Source organism: Pagrus major, chromosome 7, assembly GCF_040436345.1.
Source record: "Pagrus major chromosome 7, Pma_NU_1.0".
NCBI classification, from domain to species: domain Eukaryota; kingdom Metazoa; phylum Chordata; class Actinopteri; order Spariformes; family Sparidae; genus Pagrus; species Pagrus major.
Genome location: NC_133221.1, coordinates 28,935,224 through 28,961,050, shown reverse-complemented (window position 1 = coordinate 28,961,050; position 25,827 = coordinate 28,935,224). Strand labels below are relative to the sequence as shown.

Genomic DNA, 25,827 nt, shown 5'->3' with positions numbered 1-25,827 from the left:
ATTAAAAGGAGAATTATAGGTTACTGGGGGAGTCTGATAAAGGGGAAAGAAACAAAACTCACCTGGGAAATGTATAACTGTTTATTTCCCTTGTATGTCGCTGGAACATACGTATCACCACTGATGAGGTCTCTTCAGCAAACATCAGATGAATGTGGGTTTTCATACATTTCATCGGCTCAGAGATAGGAGAATATACAATGGCTGAAATCCGCAGTCGGGCAGAAATAGAAAGATTATATTTTGCAGAAGTGGCATCATGACCTCCAGGGTTTGTCATCATGTGATCTATAATGTGAAGGAACCGTTTAAGTTTGAAAAGTATCTACTTTGTGAGAATAGCCCAGGCTATTTGTAATCTCCAAGTTTCTAATAGCGCAATTCTTAAATAACAAGAAGATACAAAGGTCTGGAAAGGAATAAAATATTTTGTACTTGTATGTAATGATAATTGTCTCGGGGGTAGAAATACATATCTGATTGTATGATATTGATATTATATTGATTGTAAACTAGGAGAACTTTTGAGTAATGTCTTGCCTCTTGTTAAATAACTTGGCTTGTGCTGGGAATCTATTCCTGTTGTTTAACATTGTACTATTGTTTTGTGTTATGTTCGTACATCACACCACGATGTGTGGTAAAGAGTAAATAAAAATCTGAATCTGAGTCTGAATATCTCGGCAAACTGTGGGATACTTTTACCTCAGACTGTGTGTATTGAGGTGTATGTATATATATATGTATGAATATTAATAGCGTGACACTTTTGTTACTTTATTATTTTAACATATGACATAAAAATGTCACGGTAAATTGAATCACCGATTTGATATACATACTTTCCTGTAATTGAAGTCTTATTTAGGGTGTCTTGATGTCTCTGTCGAGGAAGTCAGATATTTTTTCCATCACTATCAGAGCTTTTTATAGTTTGTAGATGCTTTGTGATAATGGGTACCTTTTTATTCTCAGGAAGATAATGCTTCATTTCTCAGAATATTAATAGCGTGACATTTCTCTGATGTGAGCTAACATTTGATAACTGCAGAGTGTGTTGTTACTTAAAGCTAAGTCTTTGTATTTACGGACCTGTTCTCTGTCAAATTCTTACAGACGTTAGGATTACTCAAGAGGGTGAGTTTGAACTTTGTTAGAGACAGATGTTCCTCCGTCGTATAAACAATACTACAATCACTTTTAAGACAACCATAGGATATGTTGCTCATATAAAGACACAAACAATGATTTTTGTCTAATTTAATCCTATTTCTCACTTACAGTATATATATTTTTTGAGTTTTGGGATTGTTATACAATGATTTTACAGTTACATTGTTGCAAAATTCCAACAATGTCCCCAACAATGTAATTTTTATAATTCCAACTGAGCAGTCAATTCAGAAAACTTTTCTCTTTTTTTTGTAATTTTAACTTCAGTTTTTAAAATCAACTATTGACAATTATTGACTATTATTATTATTGTAAATATAATTGACCCAGACAATTAACATCCATTCATGTTGCTGTGTTTATAGTTGTGGTATAATTGGAAACAAAGACATTTTAATAAGATGCAACTTTAAAATATTTGAACACATTTAGGCCATCAGTTTTTGTGGATTGTATTGTTTTCCATGAATGAATCTATGCTATGCTTTCTCCTCCAGCTGAGACATATACTAAGAGAATATAAATGGATTGGGTTTATTTAAGCTACCACTGCATGAATTAGTACTTAAACATGATAAAAACAGTTAATTTGTTTTGATGACTTCAAACTGCTTAAATAATGAAAATATTTGGAAAGAATTATTTTTAAAGAGGGACAGTTAGTCAAGTGTTGCCGTATGGCAACAACATGCAATAAAGGGTTAATAGTTCATAATTCAATTCTCCACTTTAATTAAAATTCTATTCTATTCTATTTTTTTTTACACTGGTTGCAATGGTGTGCCTCACTTCAATAATTTACGGGCACCCAAAAATACATTTTAATGTAATTTCTGAATACATTAAATGATTATAAACCGGAATAAAAGTGCAGATAAATGTTCTGGCACACGCAACAAAAAATTGTGATTAAAATACAAAAGTGCAAAATGCTGATGTATAAAGTGCTGAAAGACTCAAATAAATAAATCAAACTCAAATATGATTGGGGTATTATGAAACCCTGAAATGATATTAAAGTTTAAACTTGTGTTAAAACCATTGAGCAAGCTCTACAATATGGAGGTGTGACTGAGTTTTCATTTAGATGTGCACTATATAGTTTTGAGGAAGAAATCTTAATCAGAAGAGCGAGCTCAAACAAACTGAGCTTAAAGGACAACACTAGCTTGTTTATTCACTTATGGAAAAAATAAATATTTCTGAGTTTGTATTATTACCTCATTAATATTGTAAATATTAAAATTCTGAGTTTGAATTTCTTCTCCAAACTACATAGTGCCCCTTTAATAATCTTTAAACATGCTGTACTTTCTCTCGACAGAGAGACGCATGAAAAAATCAATATCCTGATTAAAAATGAAGAACTCTATGTTTTAAGGTTGTGATGCCTCACAGTTTTTCTCTTTCGCCTGCAAGACATGTGTAGAGCACGGTGCGCTCTCACATGCGGGCACAGCACATGTGCCAGATTTAAATAAAATCCCTCCATACGCCGACAAAATGATCTGCAGAAAATATGATCAGGCTCACACTTTTTCTGCATCCAGTTGGTGATTGTTAAAAATATCTTTATAGGCTAAATTGTATTTTTTAATCAGACCTGCACCTGTGTGATCAATAGAAATATTTAGTTACAGTTGAAGGGGGGTTTGGAAAATGTTTATCACTTGTAGAATTTACAAATACATCTCACAACAGCCATCAAGTTAATAATCTCATGAAATGTGCAGTGTTTCTAAGACACTTCCCCCAGCCAGTCCCTTCTGAACACCACTCATTTGTTGCACATGTTCCACCGATGTCTCAGCGGTCATCACAGTGACACACATTAACTTTAAATCAGCCATTGATTTACACATGAATCCACTCAGAAATGTGTCTGATTCAGGAACATTTGGACGCAAATTTATTTTATAAATTATATCTTGCATTCCTTTTTCCGCCCCAGGTCCTCCATATACATGCCTTTCTGTCAGTATTTTTCAGTTTGCTTTCACTGACTGACAGTATTTGTGAGTTTCACTGTGCACAGTATGCATGTAATAGCTCATTTCCATTTTTGGTAGGCACATCCTTGGCAATATAAAAAGCTGAGCTGATCGTTCATCTGCCTCACTCTCTAGTCATGAGCTGTGGTGATGATGTGGTTCCTCCTCCTCCTCTGCATAGCTCACATTGAGCCGGTGGACTTACAAGGCAAGTTACAGATATTCCTTTCAGATTTAACTGTCTGTGTTTGATACTAGGATATTGGTTTTCATGATTTGGCATGACACATTTTCAGTTGTTTTTTTGTTTTTTTTCTGTAAGATATAGCCTTTCCATAAACGATATATTTTTTGGAAGGGAAGCACACGCAGGTACTGCAGGAAATCTCTCTTTAAAATGTATTTATTTATTTATTTTTCTTTCTTTTTTATCATTTCCTGAAGGTAAAGTCTCTAATGAATAGATAAGGGGTTTATGAACAGTGCAGTAGTATCTGATAGCAGCTTGTCTGGAATAGCAGCCAGATTCAAGTCTCGCAGGTTAATATGAAAAGAAAAAATGGGTGACCCGTAAATTTGAGCAGAACTGATAATTTGAAGTTTGAAAATTGAATTTCTTTAAAAATTATTGATTAAATGTATTAATGTATTTATTTATTTATTAAAAACAGTATCTAAAATATGTATACAATCCTACAGTACTACAATCAGGAAAATAATTGTTATGTTTTTGTCAGCATCTCAGTTTGGCTCCTTTTCATTTCAGGGGGAAAAAAAGATATTGCAATAATAACGGGGGGGAAAAATGATATGTAATTCATAAAGATAACAAAAAAACCTAAAGTTTTATTTATTTATTTATTTAATTTTATTTAAGTTTTTCTGAATTTTCTTGATGTGTTAAAAAATCCCAAACATTAAAACTTAAAAAAAAAAAAAAAAAAAAAAAATGTATATATATATATCTATATATATATATATATATATATATATATATATATATATATATATATATATATATATATATATATATATATATATATATATATATATATATATATATGTATATATAATTTCTATTTGGTAATCAGTGAACGTACAACTTACTAAAAGTCATAACACATGTCTCACACAAGTTCATTAAGATTATGTAAGTCATGGTCGGTCTTTTCATATAGAAGTCAAAAGAGGAAATGTGTCTTTTGGCTGAAATCTTCATGAATTATCAGTGTCGCGTATCAAATTCCATAATATTCATATGATATGTTGTGAAGTGTGTGTAAAGCCATTCAGATGACATTTGAATCAATTCTAAAGTTATCTTAAATAGTTTTGGTTCCATTACTGTCCAAATTGTTGCCATGAAAGATTCTTTTCATGTATTTTAGTGGAGCGCTTACAGAAGACTTTTACTGAAGTCACAGTAGCGCCATCATCAGGAAAAATGTACCGTGGTCCAATAACAGACATGTCTGCTGCGTAAAACCTAATTACTTTGTGAGGTTTGTTTAAATAAAAAAGAGAAAGAAGAGCAGAAACATGTTTTAGTAAAAGCTTTCTTTGACTTGGCGAGCATGCGGCGTAGATGTCAACACTGGTCAGATCTTTGACTGTTTTTTGTGTCAAAAAATATACAATTAAGCATACAAGGGTAATACAGTTTCCAATAATAGATACATTATTGGGATTAAGTTAAGCTTTGTGTAAGGACATTTTTATTTTTTCTATATTTTGTAGAAATTCATTCAGAGATTACAGAATTGTAAAATGAACATGGACTGACTATTGTCAGCCCTTTCATGCATGGTGTACCCTACAGCGGACAGATATTTGGGAGCCATTTTTAACTATTTAAGCAGGTGTACCATGTCCCCCTCACCTTATGGCGGACCCCCAATGCCTTTTCCACAATTCCAGTTGATTATTATCTTTGTATCTCTTTGTCGTTTTGACATATGGCCTCATAAATTAAAAATGGCGGAGGGAAAAAGGTAACTCTTGAATAAATGTTAATCCTCTTATGAGACAGGTATGAAAAATATTATCAACTGAATACGTAATAGAAATACTGACATAATACATAATATATATACATCTGTCCATACCAGTGGACACTATGCACAAAAATGTAAAATTTTTTGGATTCTGCTATTTTCTATGTTTATTTAAAATGATGATACAATTTACACAAAATATCTGCCCACTTAATCTAAATGTATGCACATTTTATTTAAATATAAGCATCTGAATATATGCTTTGGAGAATTACGTCTGCTTGAGCTGACAGATGTATTTTCAGTCACCGAATAAAAGACGTACAAGAAAAATAGTATTAAAATCTGGTTAAAAGTATTTCTAACATCTTGTTTAGATGAAAATATGTTTTTACCTTTCTGGTTGTCTGAGAATAAAAATAATTTAACAGCTGTGACAGAATCACTTTTTATGCCGTTGAAGAATGGTGTCCACTGCAGGGGACATTTACACACTCCTTCAAAATAACATACATTAAAAAAGACAGATATCGGCATGGTTATTCACTTGTTTAGGAGAAGAAAGAAAACATAAAAAAAATCATACCTTTTAATTTAGTTTGATTTAATTTGGAAAGATTTTCGTGGCAGTTAGATTGTAGGTTTTGTAACAGTAAAAAATAAAAGTAAGATGATATTTTTCTTTATTTACATACTCCTAACCTCCCTCATGTCAGCAGGTATAAACAGGCTGATTCTGAGGACTGAAGATAAAGGCAACCCATGTGAAGGCCTTCTTGAGATCTACCATAACAACACATGGGGCTACGTTGGAGATACAAACTGGGACCTGAACACTGAAGCGGTGGTGTGCAAAAGCACCCACTGTGGGACAAAGAAGACCTCAAGGGATATCACAAGATCCAAGGATAAATCAGTCTGGCTCGATGAAATGAAATGTGAGGGACACGAGAGTCAACTGTGGGATTGTAAAAATCCTGGTTTTGGTGCCAGCATTTACCCCCAGGATCAAACAAAATGGATCGAGTGTTCAGGTGAATTGGGGCTTTTCGTTTTTTTTTTACATTTGTTGTGATAAATATGTATTGTTAAGAAATAAGCTAAAGATGCTGTGCTACAAAAGAGCTGTTAATCAAGAGAAACAAAAAAATATTTATTAAAAAATCACATGATGAAGATCATTTGGGCTGCTGATTTCATTTGTAACTACTTGTTGTTGTTTTTTTGCTCTTCTAGAAAATATCAAGATAAGCCTGGATGAGTTTCAATGTGCGGGAGTTGTCAAGTACACTGGGAATAGCGGTCAAGGCTACATTTGTGGTGACACGTGGGGTAAGAGTGTGTACAGTTCACTTGTCCAGGAGTCAGAGAGGAAAAAGGACAGTTTGTTTGTTTGTTTGTGCAATAATGTAAAACTAAAATATATACTCTAAAACAAATGAAATGACTGCAAAGTTCACTCTTAAGAAAAGTATATAAGTAATGTTACATATATGTAAAATTAAATATCAAGGGTGGCTACAATTTAAAAACGGCCCTGTTGCTCAAATACCATATATAATATTTAATTAATACTCATGACTCAATGCTTAAAGGAAAGGTTTACCCAAAAATGAAATTTCAGTCATCATCTGCTCGCCCCCATGCCGATGGAAAGTTTTGTGAGTGTTGGAAAAAAGAAAAAAAAACTTCCTGATAAGGTAACTCTGAAGTTATGAAAATTGAATTTTCATCAACAACTAAATAAAGCAAACATTTCACATACTATGACATGACTTTTGAACTGTTATTAACGTTGTGGAAAGATCACAGTCAAGTGAGGTTGAGGCAACAAAACTACTTGGTTAACTTTAGGAATACAACCTGCCGAGTGTTAAAGTACGGATCAGTCATGTCGCTGATAGAATGTACGTAAAATAACTTACTCACGTTACATCATTTAAAAAAAAAGAAAATCAATGCTGACACTTGGTCACACGCTGGACACAAACCCCAGTCTCCTGGGGAAGTCCTGCTTTTGACCCATCCAACCACTTTGATCACAGCCTGAACTGGACTTTTCTCTCTCTGCACACTGCCGCACTACAGTGTCATACAGAGAAGCCTTGAGCAGTTAACCAGGCTGCTGTATTTGACACATTGTGAGTGAGAACAGGCTGGTATCTTATAAGATGATCATGTCTTTTTAATGTTAGTAACTATAATCAAATTATGTTTGTAGTATTATATACAGGCTATGTAGCAATCATAAAATATGATATGATGAATCAACAATCAACAATTTGTCATCACTGGACGAAGATATTTTAAGAAAAGGCCCATTGATCTTCATTATGATTATTATCTTATTGTACTGTATATAAATTCTCATTCATTATTACGTTATCAGGTGCCTACAACATTCTACTAACTCAATACACAGATCCCCTCCACACATGTATTAGAGGAGCACTATGTTGTTTCGGGACCGGAAATTCAAATATTTACAATATTAATGAGGTAAAAAATACAAACGCAGAAATATTTATTTTTTGGCTGGCTGGGAGAAGTGTCTTTAATGAGATTATTAAATTGGTGGCTGTTAAATAAACTTGAGAGCCACTTGAGAATAAATTGTGAGATGTATTTGTAAGTTCTACAAGTGATAATCATTTCCAAAACTCCTTGTCTGCTGTGACTTAACGTTTTTATTGATCATGCGGGTGCAGATCTGATTACAAAATAACATTTAGCCTATAAAGATATTTTTAACAAACACCAACTGGGTGTGAAAAAGTGTGAGCCTGATCATATTTTCTGCAGATCATTTTGTCGGCGTATGGAGGGATTTTATGTACATCTGGCACATGTGCAGTGCCCGCATGTGAGAGCGCACCGTGTTCTACACGTCTTGCACGCGAATGAGAAAAACTGTGAGGCATCACAACCTCAGAACACAGAGTTCTTCATTTTTAATCACGATATTGATTATTTCATGCGTCTCTCTGTCGAGAGACAGTACAGCATGTTTAAAGATTATTAGAGGGGTGCTCTGTAGTTTTGGAGAAGTTCAAGCTCAGAATTTTTAATATTTACAATATTAATGAGGTAATAATACAAACTATACGAATATTTTCTACATACATGAATAAACAAGCTGTTCTCAGAGGAAAATAAGGTCCCAGAACACAGTTTGAAGCTAGAAAGGTGGAAGGGTCTGCCACATATAAACAAAGTAAAACAGTATAAATTGTGTAGTCCTTTAAGGTCAGTTTGTTTATTCAGTTTATTCAGTCATGAAAACAAAGAGAGTTTCTTTATTTAGTTTGTTTAGGCATAAACAAAATCAGTCAGTGAAGATCTTTCTCTCCTGATTAAAATTTCTTCCCAAAACTACGTACTTACCTACTTTAAGGCAAACATAAAAATTCTCTAATGTGTGTCTGACATGGTTTTTGTATAAAATGCTTGAAACAGCACCTACTTCTCCCTCCATCAAAGTTCCAGAATAAATAAACGTGCAAATGTTTTTTCATTTCACGAGTTTAACTGCTGAATGCTTCATTTCACGGGTCTGGAATTGTCAATATAACTGGTAATTTCAATGCAACATATTTCAAATTACTTTGAAATTACTACAATAATTACCTTAAAAATTGAGTGAAAATTACCCCAATGTTATTTAATAAGAATAATTTACTATTGTCAAACAAGCAGTCGGAAAATTTAATTTATCACCAATGTCATAAACCAGGCTCAGGCTTTATACAATACAAGATACTTCATCATTATGACTTTACACCTGTCCGTCTTCATAAAACAGGTATACTGGAAAATAGTTTGTGCTGGAAATGTAAAGGGCAGGTAGGCACCTTTATCCATGTAATGTGGGCCTGCCCTCCGGTTCTGCCTTTCTGGAAAGAAATAATCAAAGCATTACAGGAGTGTCTGCGTACACCTGTGCCTGAATCAATTAATCTTTGCCTCCTGGGGGACAGGTCGTGTTTACTTATAATAACCAAGCCGGCATTTGCTCTCGCTCTAACAGGCTTTATTTCAGCTGCTAAGATTATCCTACACCATTGGAAAAGTCAAGTAAGGCCTGAGTGCAGAGAGTGGGTTAAGCTAATGACAGAGAATGCATCATGGCCATAAAAAGTCATATCTGCTTGACTTTTTCCATTGAGTTTGTGTCTGTATTTGCCTTTTGGATGTATGTCTTTATTTGATATCATGAATAATTTATTTTATTTAAATTACTATACAGGTGAAAGATGGGGCTCTCTCTTTTATTTAATTATTTAGACTTTTCATTCCGTTTCCAAGTTTGATCTCTAGAATGGGTCAATTGATGATTTTTTTCAAGGATTGGTGCTGTGCTGATGGACTCTTCAATTATTAATGTTATGGGGACTCCAGAGACAGTCCTGTGCATCTGTTTAGTCTGTGTTGTTTTTTTGTTTGTTTTGTCTATTTTTTTTCGTACTTGTTCATTTGTGTTAATGTTCATTAAAAAACTAAATAAAGACTTAAATAACCAAATTTTAAAAAAATAAAAAATCAGGCTCTAGGCCTGCCACTTGGAATCTGAATTGTTTTAATGAGCACAGAGAGAATTTACACTTTCAGCGCTGAATGTGAGAACAGCCTCCAAGAGTCAAACATGTAGATTTGTCTCAGGTTGATGATGTTTTCCTTCTGCTTTTCTTTCTTATAATACCACAGTTATCAGTAATGTCAAATGTACTCACACTATGACCACTATATGACTTCTCTCTCTTAAAGAAAAAGACGAAGCCGATGTCTTGTGCGAAAGCCTCAATTGTAGCACATCCGAGGAGATTCCTAAACAGTACTGGCCGGTTCCACCAGAATTCAAAAACTCACCAAAGATGGTGGTCAACTGTTCAGGCATTGAAGGTTTACGGAATCTGTGGCACTGTGCAACTCAGCTAAAGCCCGAATGCTCAAATCCTGCTACTGTCATATGTAAAGGTAACACACACACTCACACACATACTAAGTTTACTCAAGTGTTGCTACATATCAGTGAATTGAGAAAACGGTTCATTTGAACAGCTCACAAGCGTCTGCAGCTCAAAGGTGAACCATCAAATGTCTGTCGTGGGGAGCTGCAAGTAGAGGAAAAAACGGACAATTGGCCTCGATATAGACCAGAGAAGATTGAAGCGGATGTTTGGTGCAACCAAATGCACTGTGGTACCAACGGCAGTTACGATGCTGACGGCATACTGGAATGCTCAGGTAAAACCATGAACTAATATTCAACCACGTCTTTTCCACAAGCAGCCTCAAAGCAACCATTTTGTTGTTATATTTCCAGATCAAAACAACTGTTTCATCGTGATTGTTATGTCCTATATGATTTCTTCAACTAAAAAAAAAATTTAAAAAAAAATCATCAAACGGGAAAAAAATCAGCCTTTGAAGTCACATTCACATTTCCATCACACACTATCTTAAGCCATTTGAGAATCCATGAACACTTTCTTATATTTTTATCACCCACAGACAATGTTTCAGTCACTCTGATGGACGGGGGTAAACAAAGCAAGTGCTATGGGGAAGTTCATATTACAAAGAATCATCGTACTTATCCTGTGTGTGCCACCACCTGGAGCAAAGAGGATGCTAAAGTGGTTTGCGAGGAGCTAAACTGCGGCAAGGTGAGTTTTCAGTCTCTGGTTTCACAAGTAAAAATAAAATAATGTTTTATTTAATGCAAGCCTATGTAACTTTTCAACAGCAGCCACTGGGGCCACAAGTGATTGTAGGATAATGCTAAATGCTATATAATATATTGTGTCAATGTTACAAGCAGAGAACCTCAGCCACCGCTGATTCAGTAATGTCCGCTGTACAGAAATATCAACACAAAGATGGCTAACGTTAACGAACATTAGCTTGTTGTAATGTGGTGGACAAATCAGGATGTCAGAACAAATTGAGGTACATGGGTGTCACTCAGAGGCTACACGTACAGCCTCTGATGACAAACATTAGGTCAAGCAGACCCTAGTGGTCCCTCGCACACTCGCAGACATGGAAAGTATAATTATAATAAAATAAGTGTTTTGAAGTAAGTAATAGAGGAGGGAAAGTATCGTAATTATTGAATCGATTCTTTGATTCCTGAATTGATTTCAATTTTACTAGAGATTTGTCAGTTAGTCACTGCTGTGTTCCAGGTCGCAAGTCTTAAACACAGGAAATCTGACAAAATGTTGTCATTCCACCGCTTTCTGATTCAACAGCAACTGAAAGGACAATAGATAGTGAAAATCTAGAGAGACATATCATCATATTTGAAGGTAAAACAACATATTTGATAATGGGTTATCAAAAATGTTGTTTTACCTTTAAAGACAGCCGAGTGTCCAGATTTCACTATCCATCATCTTTTCAGATGCAGATCAATCAAGGAGTGCTAAATGATAACAGTTTGTCAGAATACCTATGTTTAAATGTCTTGCAACAGTCTCAAGACAGCCCAGTTTTATGTAAGGGCCATCTGTGCAGCGATGAAATACTTCTTTAATGCTTAGCTAAGCTAAGTTAACCTCAGGTAGCTAAGGCTTTTAGTTCTAGCTTCATATTTAGCAGACAGAAAAAGTGTGAGAGTGATATTGATCTTTTCATTTAGTTCTTTAAAAAACAGCGAGTAAACATATTATTATTATTATTATTATTATTATTATGTTTCTCTGTGACTTATTGTTCTTTTTTGAGTCGATCACAACTGAATGACGTGATACCAAATTATCATAAATGTTCTCCTTTAGGTTGTTAGTACAGGACCGAGAAAAAAAACAGGATCCCACGGAGGGATAATGGACAATGTGCAGTGCTCAGGCAGCGAGTCCTCGCTGTGGCACTGTAGAGCGAAGCGAATCAATGAAAGGTGTTCTGCCATCGCCTACGTAAACTGTGCAGGTGAGATATGGCAGCGATCATGTTGTGATCGTCTCTCCGGATTTTCATAACACTTGTGACTTTCTAGATTTAGAAGGGAGCAGATCTGTGATAGTGTGATGTCAGGAAGTGATACAAAGTGAATGGACATATAATTAGAAATGAAGTGTATGCAGAGCGCTTCTTATTTAGTATGTGTCCCATGTTTGACATCTTGCTTATGTCTTGTCATGGTACAGGCAGTATTGATGTGAACTTGGTGGACAGTCCTGGAGAATGTGCTGGGAGAGTGGAGATCATGTATGAGGGCAAATGGCAAAGAGTCACTGAAGAAGGATGGACAGATAAGAATTCAAATTCTGTCTGCCAAAAACTGAATTGTGGGGCGTTTAGATCTGTCGATACTGGAAAATTCAGCCAGGGTTCAGGTGGATTCCTGGATAAGACTGTAAACTGCCTATCAGACAACTCAGAAATATCTGATTGCATTGAGGATAAGCCGAAAACTCCGACTGACAAGGCAGTGATGATAACCTGTAAAGGTAAGTGGTTTTCCGTTTGTCTGTTTTCAGCTTTGACCTCCTTTACTGTGCCTAACTGTCATTCTCCAGTTCCATGCTGTCAGTTTAAGTAGACTTGTGGGTGTAAAGGCACTGAAGTGTGCCCTCCACATTTCTCCTTGAGGTCCGAGCGGTGTAAAGAAAGAGGCCACTGACTCAGCCATTGTATGGTAGAAAGTGCCTACAAGCAAAACGTTTATGTGAAAACGTACTCTGTAGTTCTCCACCATGTGCTAATCACTAACTTTACTTTAACTTTACACAGTTACTGAAATTGACATTTCAGCTGTTTTCTTCTTTTTGTGTAACGCAGTTAAATCCTCTGAAACCAAACAAAAGTAAATATGCCTTTGAAAATTACACCAAAAGGAAGCCAGCTGAAGGGTTTTGGTTTTGATAACCTCAGTGTATTTTTGTTGTTGCTGTTGTTGTTTTTATTGTTTTCATTATTTTTTTTTAACTTAAATTCTCTTTTTTTCCTTTTTTCTTTTCTTTTCTGTATTTTTTTTTTTCTTTTTTGTGAAAGGTGAAAACTCAGTCATTATCTACCCCCACACAGTTTAGTCCACAAAGCATTTCAGGAGCTTCACAGTAAAACAGCGTTGCAGCATTTTCCTTTTTGATGAAATGGCTCCAGGCAGCTTGTAATCCAAAACTCCGTAAGCCCAGAGATCCCAAATCGGTTTTGAAAAGACATTATTTATGCCCTCTATGTGCAGTCTAGCTTATGTGTGTGCTTACACATTTAGTTTGGCAGCTCCGTGAAGATCTTTGGCTTAAAAACAGAGGTAAATATTGTCTTTTAAAATCAATTATTAAGCTATATGGAGCCAATTAATGTTTGTTTGTTTTTTGGTTGTTTTTTTGGTTGTTGTTTTCAGTTGTATTTTATGTTTTATAACAAGTCCCCATTTACTTCAGTTGTTTAGGAGAATGCTGTAACACTGTTTTGTTGCGAAGCTCCAGAAATGTTTTGTGGACTATGAAACGTCACCTGACTTTCTGTTGGCTTGTGGGGGAATAGATAATGACTGAGTTTGCATTTTTGAGTGAACTGTTCCTAAAACGTAGTCCAACAGATTTTAAAGAAGACATCACAGCTTTAAAATGCACTCAACCAAACACAGTACTTGAGTCAACCATAAAAAACAAAAAACAAACAAACAATCAAATCCATTTTTTTTTATCTAACTGGTCAGATTTTCAAGTCACTCCTTTTTGACATGATACTTAAAAAAGCATTCATTTCAACAACTAATGGGTCAGAGTAAATCTTTAAAACTGCAGCTCAGCATTTTCATGATTCTTTGTCTTTTGTGTTGGGGCTTGAGCCTATCCCTGCATGCATTGTGAAGGAGGAAGGGAACACACTGGACAAGCTTCTAGTCTATCACCTCTTGCCATCAGTCCTAACCCCTACTGTTTATATTTCTTTCCGTTCTCTTTTTTCTCCCCTGTCAGAGCACAAACTGGTATTTCTGAAAGGACAGTGTTCTGGTAAGGTGGGGATAGAGTACGATGGAAAAACCTTCTGGCTGTCTGGGAATAATAAGATGTGGAACAAAAAGTCTGCAGACGCAGTGTGTCGGCAGATGCACTGTGGGAATGCCCTCACACATAACTCCAAAAATAACACCAACCCTAGAGGTGATGGTAATGTTTGGCGTGAATCTTACAACTGCTCATCCGACGCCAAGTCTCTGTTTGAGTGTGACAAAGAGGCTCAGAACCAAACTGAGAAGATTGCCACTGTGACATGCTCAGGTAATGTAAGGTGGTGTCCAAACACATAATTTAATTCAATATGTACCTTTTGTTTTTTTTTGTCCTGTGTTCCATGTCTGAAGAGACGATGCATTGATGTATTTTTGCTGAAACTTTATATTTGTGAGATATGACCAGAATTTAACTTAACATTCAAATACAAAAGACTTGACAATTATCAGTAGAGTGTGAAGAAACAACAGTTTCGATGTTATGACAATGATGTCCGCGTACAGAGATTTCTTCTGAAATTAGCATGCTAACCAGCTAGCCCCTGCCTGGGCTGTCTCCTAACACCACTTTGAACAGCAAGAGGCAACAGTAGCATCAGCAAATTTGCAACTAATCAAACAAAGTGAACAAAACGTCAGGAGAAGAAATATGTTTACATCTATTTTCCTTACTGAACAGAATAATCCAACAGTACACATCTGAATTCAACTTTGCACCATACATTATCACCAGGGTGACCACTAATTAATGCTAGCTAGCTAGCTCAGTTAGCCGTGCAGCTAACTATCCTGACCGACTGTTGGTGCTCACACTGCCAGCACAGGAGGTTTGGACCAGGACGGGCCGAGCTGGCTGGTTAGCATGCTGACCTCAGTAAACATCTCTTCAACACAATACATTGACATGATGATGTCTTAACTGTTATTCCTTCACATTCATTGGATAATTTTAGTCATTTTTTTTTGCCACAACAGGAAAGATCACAGTGAACCTGACCATGGCATGCTGGGGGAATGTCGGATTTTGTGTGGGAGGGGATTGTGGAGGTGTGTGTAATGACACCTGGACTAAAGACAAGTCTGAAATGCTGTGTAAAAATCTGCACTGTGGGGAGAAAGTCCATGATGGCTACAACCCACTGAAGGATATTGACGTGCAGTTCAAGAGTGTGCACACTGCAAAGGATATCTCCAACCTGAAACAAGGCAACATCGTCAGATATGATAAAAAAGATAGCACCTGTAAGCCTGCCTATGTTGTCTGCTCAGGTAAGGGATTGTTTGTTAAATATTCATATTTCTAATCATCATAATTCGATCAGAATTAGTTTGTTGTTTTTTTCCTTTTGCTCAGCTTGAATGCCTCATGGTTACCTTCCACCTGAAAATGCCATAAAAGGGTAAATTCACCAAAAAGTAATATAAAGCCTTTCGTAGCTCCAGAGCTTAGATGTATATAAAAGAACTAGATACCAGATACAAAGATGGCACCCATTCAAACCAATGAGAATTGGTTGAGTTCACATTTACTTCCTGGTAATGCAGCCAGTCTAATATGCGCAGTAGAGTTTCCCCCACTGGCCCCGCCCACAAGTTCCCGCAGCCCACAGGCTTTACGTCGTGATGATGTCACTGATTTTTTAAATCGCTCTTTTCAGCTTATTGGAAGTTTTACAAATATAAAACCTCCATCAGGCCAAAATGGAAGCAAGACTGAGCAGCACCCTCCGGGGTCTGCTCCAGGGGAAGATGGAATATAAGTAAAAGCTCAGTTGAATCGTGGGTAATGTAGGCGTCAGGTTTTAAAAAAGGAATAAAAATGGTGATATCTCTGGTTCTGCTGTATTGATTTTGATAATCTATTTTTAAATTGGTGGGTTTACCCTTAAATCTATCTTTGGTGAAAATCTTCTTTGGTACAAATTTATGAACAATACTGTTGCTTCTCCATAATTCTTCCAGATTCTTCCAGCTGTGTCATATTTGACAAATCTTGAACTCAATTCCAAACACATATGTTTGAAATAAGCACATACTAATCAGAGTGTTTAAAGGGGCACTTTGTAGTTGGAGAATAAATTCAAACTCAGAATTTTAATAGTTATAACATTAATGAGGTAATAATACAAACTCAGAATTATTATTTTTTTCCCATAAGTGGGAAGCTGTTCTCAGAGGAAAATAAGGTCCCAGAACACTGTTTGAAGCTAGCAAGGTGGCAGGGTCCGCCAAAAGTAAACAAAGTAAAACAGTATTTAACTGTGTTGTCCTTTAAGGTCAGTTTGTTGATTCAGTCATGAAAACAAGTTTGTTTATTTAGTTTGCTTCGGCATAAAAAATCAGTCAGTAGAGCTCTGTCTCCTCTGGTTAAAACTACACAGTGCCCCTTTAAATGGTCATAACTCAGTGTAGTATTTTGACCCAGATTTTTCTTCTGTTTTATTAAAATAAACAAATTTCATTTGTAACATGGGGCTCTAACTCTGTACCTGCATCGTTTTGTTGCAGGTAGTGTCAAGGCCAGAATGAATACTACAGGATACAAATGTTCTGGAGATGTGCAGTTGGAGTATGAGGGCAAGTGGCTCCCAGTGTGCATGGATGCTCTCAATGACAGGGAAACACAAAACATGTTCTGTGAGCAGCAGCAATGTGGTCAATCCGTCAAGAGGCTTGACTTGGGACCGAATGAAGAAGGGGCTCGTGCCATTTCACAAATAAAGTGCTCTGGCAAGAAGTCATTAAAAGAATGTGAGATCACTGCTAGCAATAAAGCCTGCACTCTTGGTGGCCTCCGATGCTCCAGTACGTGGAATGATTTCAACTTTATCACTCACAAAATATCTTCATTGTCTCTTTACTCTGTCTGTGTAAGCTAATTCTCAATAGTTTGTGGCCACAACATGTAATCTGCATCTCTGAGTTCCTGCTATTTACATCAAGTTTTTTGAGTTTGGTATTTCCTGAATCTTATCTCACCTGTTCCTACCACTGATCATAGGCTGGAGAAAGATGGAGGTGAAATTCAAAGATTCCTGCAGTGGATATGTGTATGTGTACTCGGAGGGGAAAAAAAGTGCTGTCTCCAGTGAAGGCTGGACAAAGGCTGAGGGCAACAGGCTTTGCAAGGATCTGAATTGTGGCAAATTTGTGAAGACAAGGGGAGAAGAAAATACAATGGAATCTTTCTGGAATGGAAACTTCAGCTGTCCAAATTCAACCAAGCCAGAAAACATATGGGACTGTGAAGATCGAGCTCCGCCCTCAACGAAGAAGCAACAGCAACAGCAGCTCTATATTGAATGTGAAGGTAGAATTTATTTTAATTTTAATTTATTATTGCTGTTGAATGATCATAGAAACTCTGCAGATGCATTGTAAATAAATCTATTGCTGCTTTGCAGTCAACCCAGTGCATAGGATTTAGTGGCATTTAGTAGATTTAGTAGCACTGACCTTGCAGATTTCAGCCAACTGAACTACCCTCGTCCCAACCTCCCTGTAGAATGGTGTAGTCTGTAGTCCCAAAATATTGATTGAATTGAATTATATTATATTATAAGTGCTTGCGTGTCTTAAAAACAGCAGTTGCTAACAAGTGGCTAAATGACAGGACCTGTCAGAGACAGTGAACATCATTGTGCCAAACACGGAGACTCATCTACTCACTAGTCCGTCTTTACAGGCCGACTTTAGTTACAAACTATTCTTACTCTAACTTTACAACTTGCAGACTGATCATATATAGAAAATGTGTATAGTTGTTGTTTAGTAAGACGCTTATTGCTGGTGATGTTGAAGTCATGTGGCCGCAGTGTAGTCTGTCTGTTTATAACATTAGCTTTTTACTACTAACAATTGAATTTTATATTCTATTTCTGCCCCTAAATACCCCTAAATTCTACACACTGGACCTTCGATTGACTGTTAAATGAAGCATTTAAGATTTGGGGAAATATGTCAATTTGCCAAGAGTTAGAAGCTAGCTATTCTATTGGCTGTAGATTCATACTCAGCATACCGACATGAGAGCAGTACGGATCCGCTCACTGAACTCTTGCCAAGACAGCAAATTAACTTATTCCTCAAACTGTCAAACGACCTCTATCAAATTACAGGTTGCTGCAGATTTTACATCTTAGCCTACCCTAAGCTAGTAGCAGCTAGCTTGTATGTGTCTAACAATAAGTACATGTAGTGGAGGTATTCCATGAACAGTTGACGTCACTAAACTCCATTGCTAAATTTCACAATTGAATAATTGTCAGTTATCTTATTTGTTACAGCAGTGAGTTTGGTTGTGTAAAGTTTTCCTCTTCATTGCTGGTGTTTTGAATTGTATACATCTTTCACAATTGGCCTCAGCAAGTTATCCTGAATGTGGTGTTCACTTTAACATTTATTGTATTTTGTAGTGTTTTTCTGTGAGCAACTGCAGGCATCTTAACTTCTCTGGGGGTTTCTGTATAAGGGTCAGTGTTAAAATAACTTTGCTAGTGTGGATTAAAGGTGCAATATGTAAGAACTGGCTTCCAGTCAAATTCATACACCAAACAAATAGAGGGCAGCAGGTATACCACCAGAGTAAGTGGTAACTGTTGCTAACTGAAGCTGCCGTTAGCTAGTTTCCTCAGTTAGCCACGTAGCTAGCGTTCTTAACCTGGAGCTCAAGTTGTATAATGAAAAGGACAGGTGGGGGCTAGTTGGTTAGCATGCTAATTTCAGTAGATATCTCTGCAATACAGAAGTGTACATAGGTGTCTTTGATAAAATGTTAAAACTCTTATTTTTTCAACTTCTGTTTATAATTTTTGTTAATTTTTGAATGTTTTAATATACAATTCTTGTACCTTTAATATTAAACCCTGGTAGCATGTAAAATATTTTCAACCACACTCTAAACTCCCCAGAGCCACATGCTTAAGCCCTTTAATCTCACTGTTAATGGACTTGATAAGTTCTCTGCTTGACTTTAATAGTTAATCTGGCTATGTTATTGTTTTCCTTCCTAGGTGAGCCCAATGTCAGCCTTTCACGCAAATGCAGTGGTGAAGTGAAGATAAATAACATTAGTGTGTGTCAAAGTGATGACAAGGCATGGGACATCGATTATTCACACTTGGTCTGCAAGCAACTGGGTTGTAGCAATGCTCTTTACTTTGATACTAAAAAACCTAACCAAGATGTACAGAAGTACCAGCATGTCAGATGTGAAGACTACCATGGCAAACTTGGCCAGTGCAACAGATTCGAGGGAAAGTGTAAGGGAGGACTGGTCTCCGTTTACTGTGTTAGTAAGTATGTGTGTATGTTTGTGTGTACTTTCTGTATCACTGTACTGTGATCCTCCTGTCACCCTGACTAAAGAAATGCCATTATTATTATCATTATCATTATTATTATTATTATTATTATTATTATTATTAGTAGTAGTAGTAGTAGTAGTAGTAGTAGTATCAATAATATGTACTGTATATTCATTATATATCTTTCTGATGATAAATAATTTACTTGATTGCCCATTAAATGTGAAAAACATTTCCTCTGTTGATACTTTTAATTGTTTGATATGTAATTGTTTGCAGCTAGCAGTGAAACAGTGAATCCGTTCATATGATTTGTATTACAGAAATTGTCGACAATTTCCAAATATAAACGTACTCTCTGCTATTTCTTCTCTCGTGTCACCTACACCAGGAGACAGCAATCCTAGCTTAGCATAAAAACAGGAATGATGGTGAAACAGCTAGCCTAGCTTGCTTTGTCGACAGTAATACACTGGACAGAGCCAGGCCAGCTGTTTCCTTCTGCTCCCATTCATTATGCTAGGCTAGGCTAATTGTCTCCCAGTTCAAGCTGTATATTCAACAGATAAAAATATAGGAGTATTGTGGATCATCTCGACTAACTCGAAAGAAAGCGGATAAGCGTACTTCCTAAGATGCTGAACAATTCCTTTAAACACTATTTCCCAAAGTTGAAGTTGAATTATTTAAATTTTTTTGCAGAGAGTGTCGAGTTCAAGACCTCCAAATCATGCGGAGGTGAGATTGAATTCAAATATCATAATGATTGGGAAAAAGTGTGTCTCGTGGAATTTCCCCTTCATCTTAAGGATGAGCTGTGTAAAAGCCTTAACTGTACTAGGCACATTTCTAGCAGCACAAAGACTTCTACCAAACAGGTAAATCACAATTCTGTCTACTTAAACTGGGATCTTCTTCTGTTTAACTGTATGTCATTTTATATTTCATTGATCCCTTATTTTTAGCTATCAGGCAAGTCTCTATTGTTTTTTAATGTTTACATTTAAATTTCTAGGAGACCTTGAACTGGGCACTGGATTGCAACAAAGATTTCAAGGACATCAAGCACTGTGTCAAGCGCAGCGAAAAAAAGTTATGTATTCCAGCTGAGATCTACTGCAAAGGTAACCAAAACAATGAATCCTTTCCCATGAAGTCAGGCTGATGCCCAAAATGTTGATTCAGTTGTTTGGTATAGGAACCAACTTTTTTGTATTCTGCTTCTTGTTTAACAGAAAACCGATATCTGATTTGGTTAATGTGGTGCAGAATAACTAAATGAATCACGTACCCATTGTGTGAGCAAATGCAGAAAAGTCAGTGTGAATGTGTTTGATTACAGAGTATGAGCCGCCACCACCCCCAACAGAAGAACCCAAACCGATCCCTATGGTGCCTACTATCCTGGGAGTGGGATTAACTCTGATTCTGGTGATACTGATTGTTGTATTTGTACGAGTCTGCATTGTCAGGAGAGCCAAGAGGCCCATGTATGTCCCATGTGAGTATATTATTCTATTAAACCTATCCTCTGCTAGTTAGCTGAAATGAAATAATGATTAGATTCTAATTAATTACCCTGAAAATGTGTTTGGTTTCAGCACATTGACGACAATTAATCCATCTGACCATCCTGATCATCCCATTGTAATGAAACATGTGTACTGGAGCCTTTATGCCACAAGAGGCCAGTCTTTCTGCATACTGACTAAATGTCTGTGTTAATATTTCAGCCCAACGATCATCTCAGACATTTAAACAACAGTACATCAGTTCTGCTCACCAATGGAGCAGAATCATTGGAACAAAAGCACAGGCCTCGTCAGAGTTGAAATATGTGCTGCGTGATAACTGTTTTGGTAACAACACTAAACCTCATTTATAAATGGTTCATTTATAGTTAATTAAAGAGGCACTATGTAGTTTTAGAGAAAAAAATCAGAATTGTAATGTTTCAATATTAATGAGTTAATAATACAAACTCAGAAATATGTATCTTTTCCATAAGTGAATAAACAAGCTGTTCTCAGAGGAAAATAAGGTCCCAGAACACTGTTTAAGCTAGAAAGGTGGCTGGGTCCGCCACATATAAACAAAGTATGTTAAGGTCAATTTGTTTATTCAGTCATGAAAAAAAAGGCAGTTTGTTTATTTAGTTTGTTTAGGCAGAAGAAATCAGACAATGAACATTTTTCTCTTCTGATTAAAATTTCTTCCCCAAAACTACAGAGTGAATCTTTAAACTTTAGGTAATTTTTTTAGGTTATTTCATGATTAAAATAACATTGAAATGCCTTATAAACCATTTATTGAGCAATTGTAAAGGTTTCCAAATATTAGTTTGCACTTTATAATGGCCAAATAATGTTCGTACATCTTATTTACTAACCATTTACAAAGTATTAAAAACCACTGCTTAGTAAATGGTTTGTAAAGCATTTCATTTTTTGTTTGCAGCAAAATAACTATTAACTAAAGTTTAAATAACTGAACTGAAATGAACCATTTATTAATGATGGGTAATATAAAATGTTACCACAGATTTTCTGGCTGTTGTGCTGTCCTGTAGTTCATTATTATGAGACGTACCAGTAAATGTCGAATGCTCTTTTCATGTAGCGAGAACATTTGAAAGAGACGAAGTAGAGTTTGAAAGCGGCGACTACGAGGATGTCACGGGTAAAGCAAATGAAATGAAGGCCTTAAGTCATGGAAGTGAGTATCAAAAATGTTCATTCATTTATTTTATTCGTCATTAAATCTGCAATTTTCTTTTTTTGTGTGTGTTTATTGTTTTTGTCAGTTCATGGAAAAGTGAATCCTAATCATAGACTTCACCTCAATTATCCAATATCAGTGTTTGTGTTACAATGGTAAAGGTAGTTGAAAAAGTATCAACATATCTGATACTATTTTATTTTAGATGCCAATTTATTAATTACATAAGTGTACACTAACATTACATCGCCACTGCATATCTGTTATTGTGCTTTTATGTAAATACACATAGGCTATACCATAGCATTAAATACTTTATTATTATGTTACTTGTTATTGTTACCTATAACTATATATCATATATCACACATCATAACTGTGGAGGACCACAGCTGCCAAAATCCAAAATAGCTATATGAATCAATAAATTAATTAATATGCCACAAAATAATATTGAAAATAAATGGAGGCATTCATCATTTTATAAAATGTAACATAAATTGATATTTGTTTTAATTTGCTTCTGTATTTATATATCTTTGTGTTAATTCCTTTATTTATTGTCTTTTCCATTTAATTTTCTATCTGAGGTATTCATTTTAAAATGTATTTATTTATGTATATATTTTCTAGTGAGCCTGTGACTGCTTCTGATGGCCACTGGTGTGGGAGCAATAGTCGATCCATGCACTTCGATGTCGTAGCCGCCTCACTTGCATTATAAAGCAGACCTGCAAAAAGAAATGTAAAAAGAAAATTAGTAAATTATTAATTAACTGAAATATGAAGGTAAAATAATACATAAATAAATTCATAAATCAATTGTAAGATGAATCAATTAATAAATAAAATGTGATTAATTATATATTAATTGATATATTAATATCTATAAGTATACGGTATCAATTTATGCCACATTTTAAAAATTAATGAATGACTACCTTTATTTCCATATTATGTCTTAGTGTACTTAATGGCATATTACATTATTTATTGAGTCATTTATCAATTAGTTTCTTATTTTTGATTCCGGCAGTCTCAGTCCTCCATACATGGCTACCTTTTTAATGTCACCTCTCTGATTATTTTAATTGTTTTACCTCTTAGCTTGTCTCTGTGTTGCTGTAAATTGTGAAGAATTATCTTCTTCATATCTTATCTTCATGTTTTCATAATGGCAATGCAGGGCATGTTTTTTATGAATGGTAGGACAATGTGAAGGTATTTGTGAACGTCTTTTTGTTGCAATTATTCATGTAGTGTTCAGACCAAATGCTGACTTCATCACGGAGAGCGACGGCAGGAGCAATACGTCTCTTCCTTATGATGATATCGATGAGGTGGTCGAGGCTCAGCCCCAAACCTCTCCAGATGCCACCGCTGCTGATTCAGGAGACAAATTCTTCCGTGAGGGTGCCCTCGATCAAAGCTCAGGAAAGTTTCAATCCCATCTTTTCCACACTTAAATATCAGTACTTGAAAAATTCTCACATTGTCAGCAATTAGAAGAAGCAAATTGTAACACGTGTTTTCTTCTTAACAGATGGTGTGACCTATGAGGTGGACGACCCGCAGGAGAATTACGATGACATTGAAGCCAGCCCTGAAGTCTCTGAGACAAAAGCTGAAGTCCACAACAGCCCCCAAACCACACCTGAAAGTGTCGCAGTGGCACCTTCAGGATCAGTGCGGGGGGAAGAGGACTACCTGGTGCCGGGCCAAGATGGGTGAGCCAAAACTGGGTTAACAAACCAACTAATAAAGAAAATCTGACTTACAAAAATTTAAAAACTTACTGAAAATAGTCAAAAGTACCTACAGACAAACAATCTTACTGTAAATAATCTTCGTATGCAGCAAATAGTTTCTTAAGTGGTTCAAATGAATTGAAATGCAAATATGGAGAAAAATCCAAATGCATCCCATGACTAAACAAAATGGAATTAAGCATCATTTATGATACTAATGAAATATTTGAAATCAGGCAAGATTGTACAATTTATCAAACATCTAAAGGACATTTCCTGTAAACACAGAACACATTATCTGTTTGTGTACTGCTGATGGTGCAGCTTTCAATGAGATAACGTTTGATTTATCTCCTATTTTATATACGTTTAGATTCTTAATTGTACAAAATGTACAAAGTGCTAAAATTGTCTTTCTCTTAAAATGTACTGGAGGCTAAGTTTATTTTTGACTTTATGTCCCTTATGAGATTTGCCCAGAATGTTTTATAACCATATATCCTTTGTTGTTCCTCATAGTTTGTTTTGAACGATCTGATGTATATTCAGTTGTTTCTGTGCTAGCAGCTTTTTTGATTTTTGCGATAGTTGATGTGAGATTACTTTTTTCATGTTTGTCATTTTACCTTATAATTGCAATCCACCTAATCACCTATCTAAACGATGCCTACAGCATTGGTTTTCAACCTGAGGGTCGGGACCCCCACCTGGGTCATGAGTTAATTTCCTGGGGTCGCCACATGATTGTGGAGACCAGTGATATAATTTGCCTTTAAATAGATTGTATTGAGTGTTCTGGTTGGACACACAAACAAAAACTCCTCTTTCTTTTCATTTTGGCACTTTTTGTGGGGATCTCGACTTAAAAAGGTTGAGAACCACTCGTCTACAGCATAAAATTATCTCCAAAGAGCTCAGAGACAGCGAAAATGATATAAATGTTTCATGTATCAAACTCCAACAGCTAACTCAGGTCACAGCAAACTCAGGTCAAAGCACCACATTGAACGATTGTATATTGTTACGTTTACATTGTTTTTTTTTTCAAGAAATAGTTGCTGAGAGTTGTGTTAAGAAGACTCTCACGTGTGTCCAGTAAATATGAAGCTCCAACTAGCAGGCGGGTAGCTTAGCTTAGCATAAAGAACAGAAACAGAGTTAACAAGCTAGCCTGGCTCTGTTTAATTGAAGCAACATCTTGTCTACAGTGCATTAATTAACACATTTTCTTGTCTGTTCAATCAGTCAAAGCAACAATTTGGGGTTTTGCAGATTTTTCTGGGCCAGAGTTAATGTGTCGTCTTCAGTGTTTGGATTAACCAAACAAGATAAGTGTTGATTACTCAAATTTAAAGGTGCTGACAGGTGGATTGTGTTGCCTTCCAACAGGACCAGGCTAGCTGTTTCCCCGATTCCATTCTTTGTGCTAAGCTAGGCTAACTGTGTAATGGCTGTAGTCCAATTTGGTGTACTGATATGAGACTTGTGTGGATCTTCTCGTTTTACCCTTGGCATAAAAGCAAATAATATTCCTTTAAAAATATTGTATTATAATAAATATAATGTCCAGTTAGCCATGATTGTTGTCTTTTATTGTTTGAGTGTCTTCAGCAACAATGTAAGTTTCAGTTATCTTTGATTCTTGTTATTTTTGATGTTACTTCATGTTACAGTTTTAGAATCAATCATAGCATCAGCTAAGCAGGTAAGACTGTATCTCACAACACTGGAGCGATGAACAGCAATGCTCCAATAAAGAAGACTTTAAAATGATCATCTGTACCATGTATGAGCTGTGTGTTAATGGCAGTTTTGTGGCAAAACAACATTAAATTGTTTACCAAGACTTTGCGTATGCTCTGTCTTACCACTTTCAGGTGTCATCGACTACATTATGCCTCTGAGACTTCCGAGTTTTGGAAATCGGCT

The 25,827-nt window shown here is 35.9% G+C and overlaps 1 protein-coding gene across 1 annotated transcript; it reads left to right on the top strand.

Annotated features, from left to right (window-relative positions):
- Positions 1 to 3,317: 3,317 nt before the first annotated feature.
- Positions 3,318 to 25,471, top strand: LOC140999710 (scavenger receptor cysteine-rich type 1 protein M160). The gene is made up of 19 exons (XM_073470231.1): positions 3,318 to 3,372; positions 5,878 to 6,192; positions 6,395 to 6,490; positions 9,923 to 10,132; positions 10,217 to 10,402; positions 10,670 to 10,824; positions 11,941 to 12,091; positions 12,310 to 12,612; positions 14,092 to 14,394; positions 15,102 to 15,395; positions 16,635 to 16,931; positions 17,128 to 17,436; positions 19,139 to 19,420; positions 20,135 to 20,310; positions 20,448 to 20,556; positions 20,775 to 20,933; positions 22,052 to 22,147; positions 23,411 to 23,578; positions 23,694 to 25,471. The coding sequence occupies exons 1-19, from the start codon at positions 3,318 to 3,320 to the stop codon at positions 23,879 to 23,881; spliced, it is 3,852 nt and encodes a 1,283-aa protein (XP_073326332.1). The 3' UTR covers positions 23,882 to 25,471.
- Positions 25,472 to 25,827: the final 356 nt, after the last annotated feature.

What these genes read in the sequence shown, in the direction of transcription:
- LOC140999710 (XM_073470231.1), top strand. Translation starts at nt 3,318, where the DNA reads ATGTGGTTCCTCCTCCTCCTCTGCATAGCTCACATTGAGCCGGTGGAC. An exon ending in TGCTACTGTCATATGTAAAG is followed by an intron (nt 10,133 to 10,216) that starts GTAACACACACA and finishes TCATTTGAACAG; the next exon opens with CTCACAAGCGTCTGCAGCTC. An exon ending in TGCCACTGTGACATGCTCAG is followed by an intron (nt 14,395 to 15,101) that starts GTAATGTAAGGT and finishes TTGCCACAACAG; the next exon opens with GAAAGATCACAGTGAACCTG.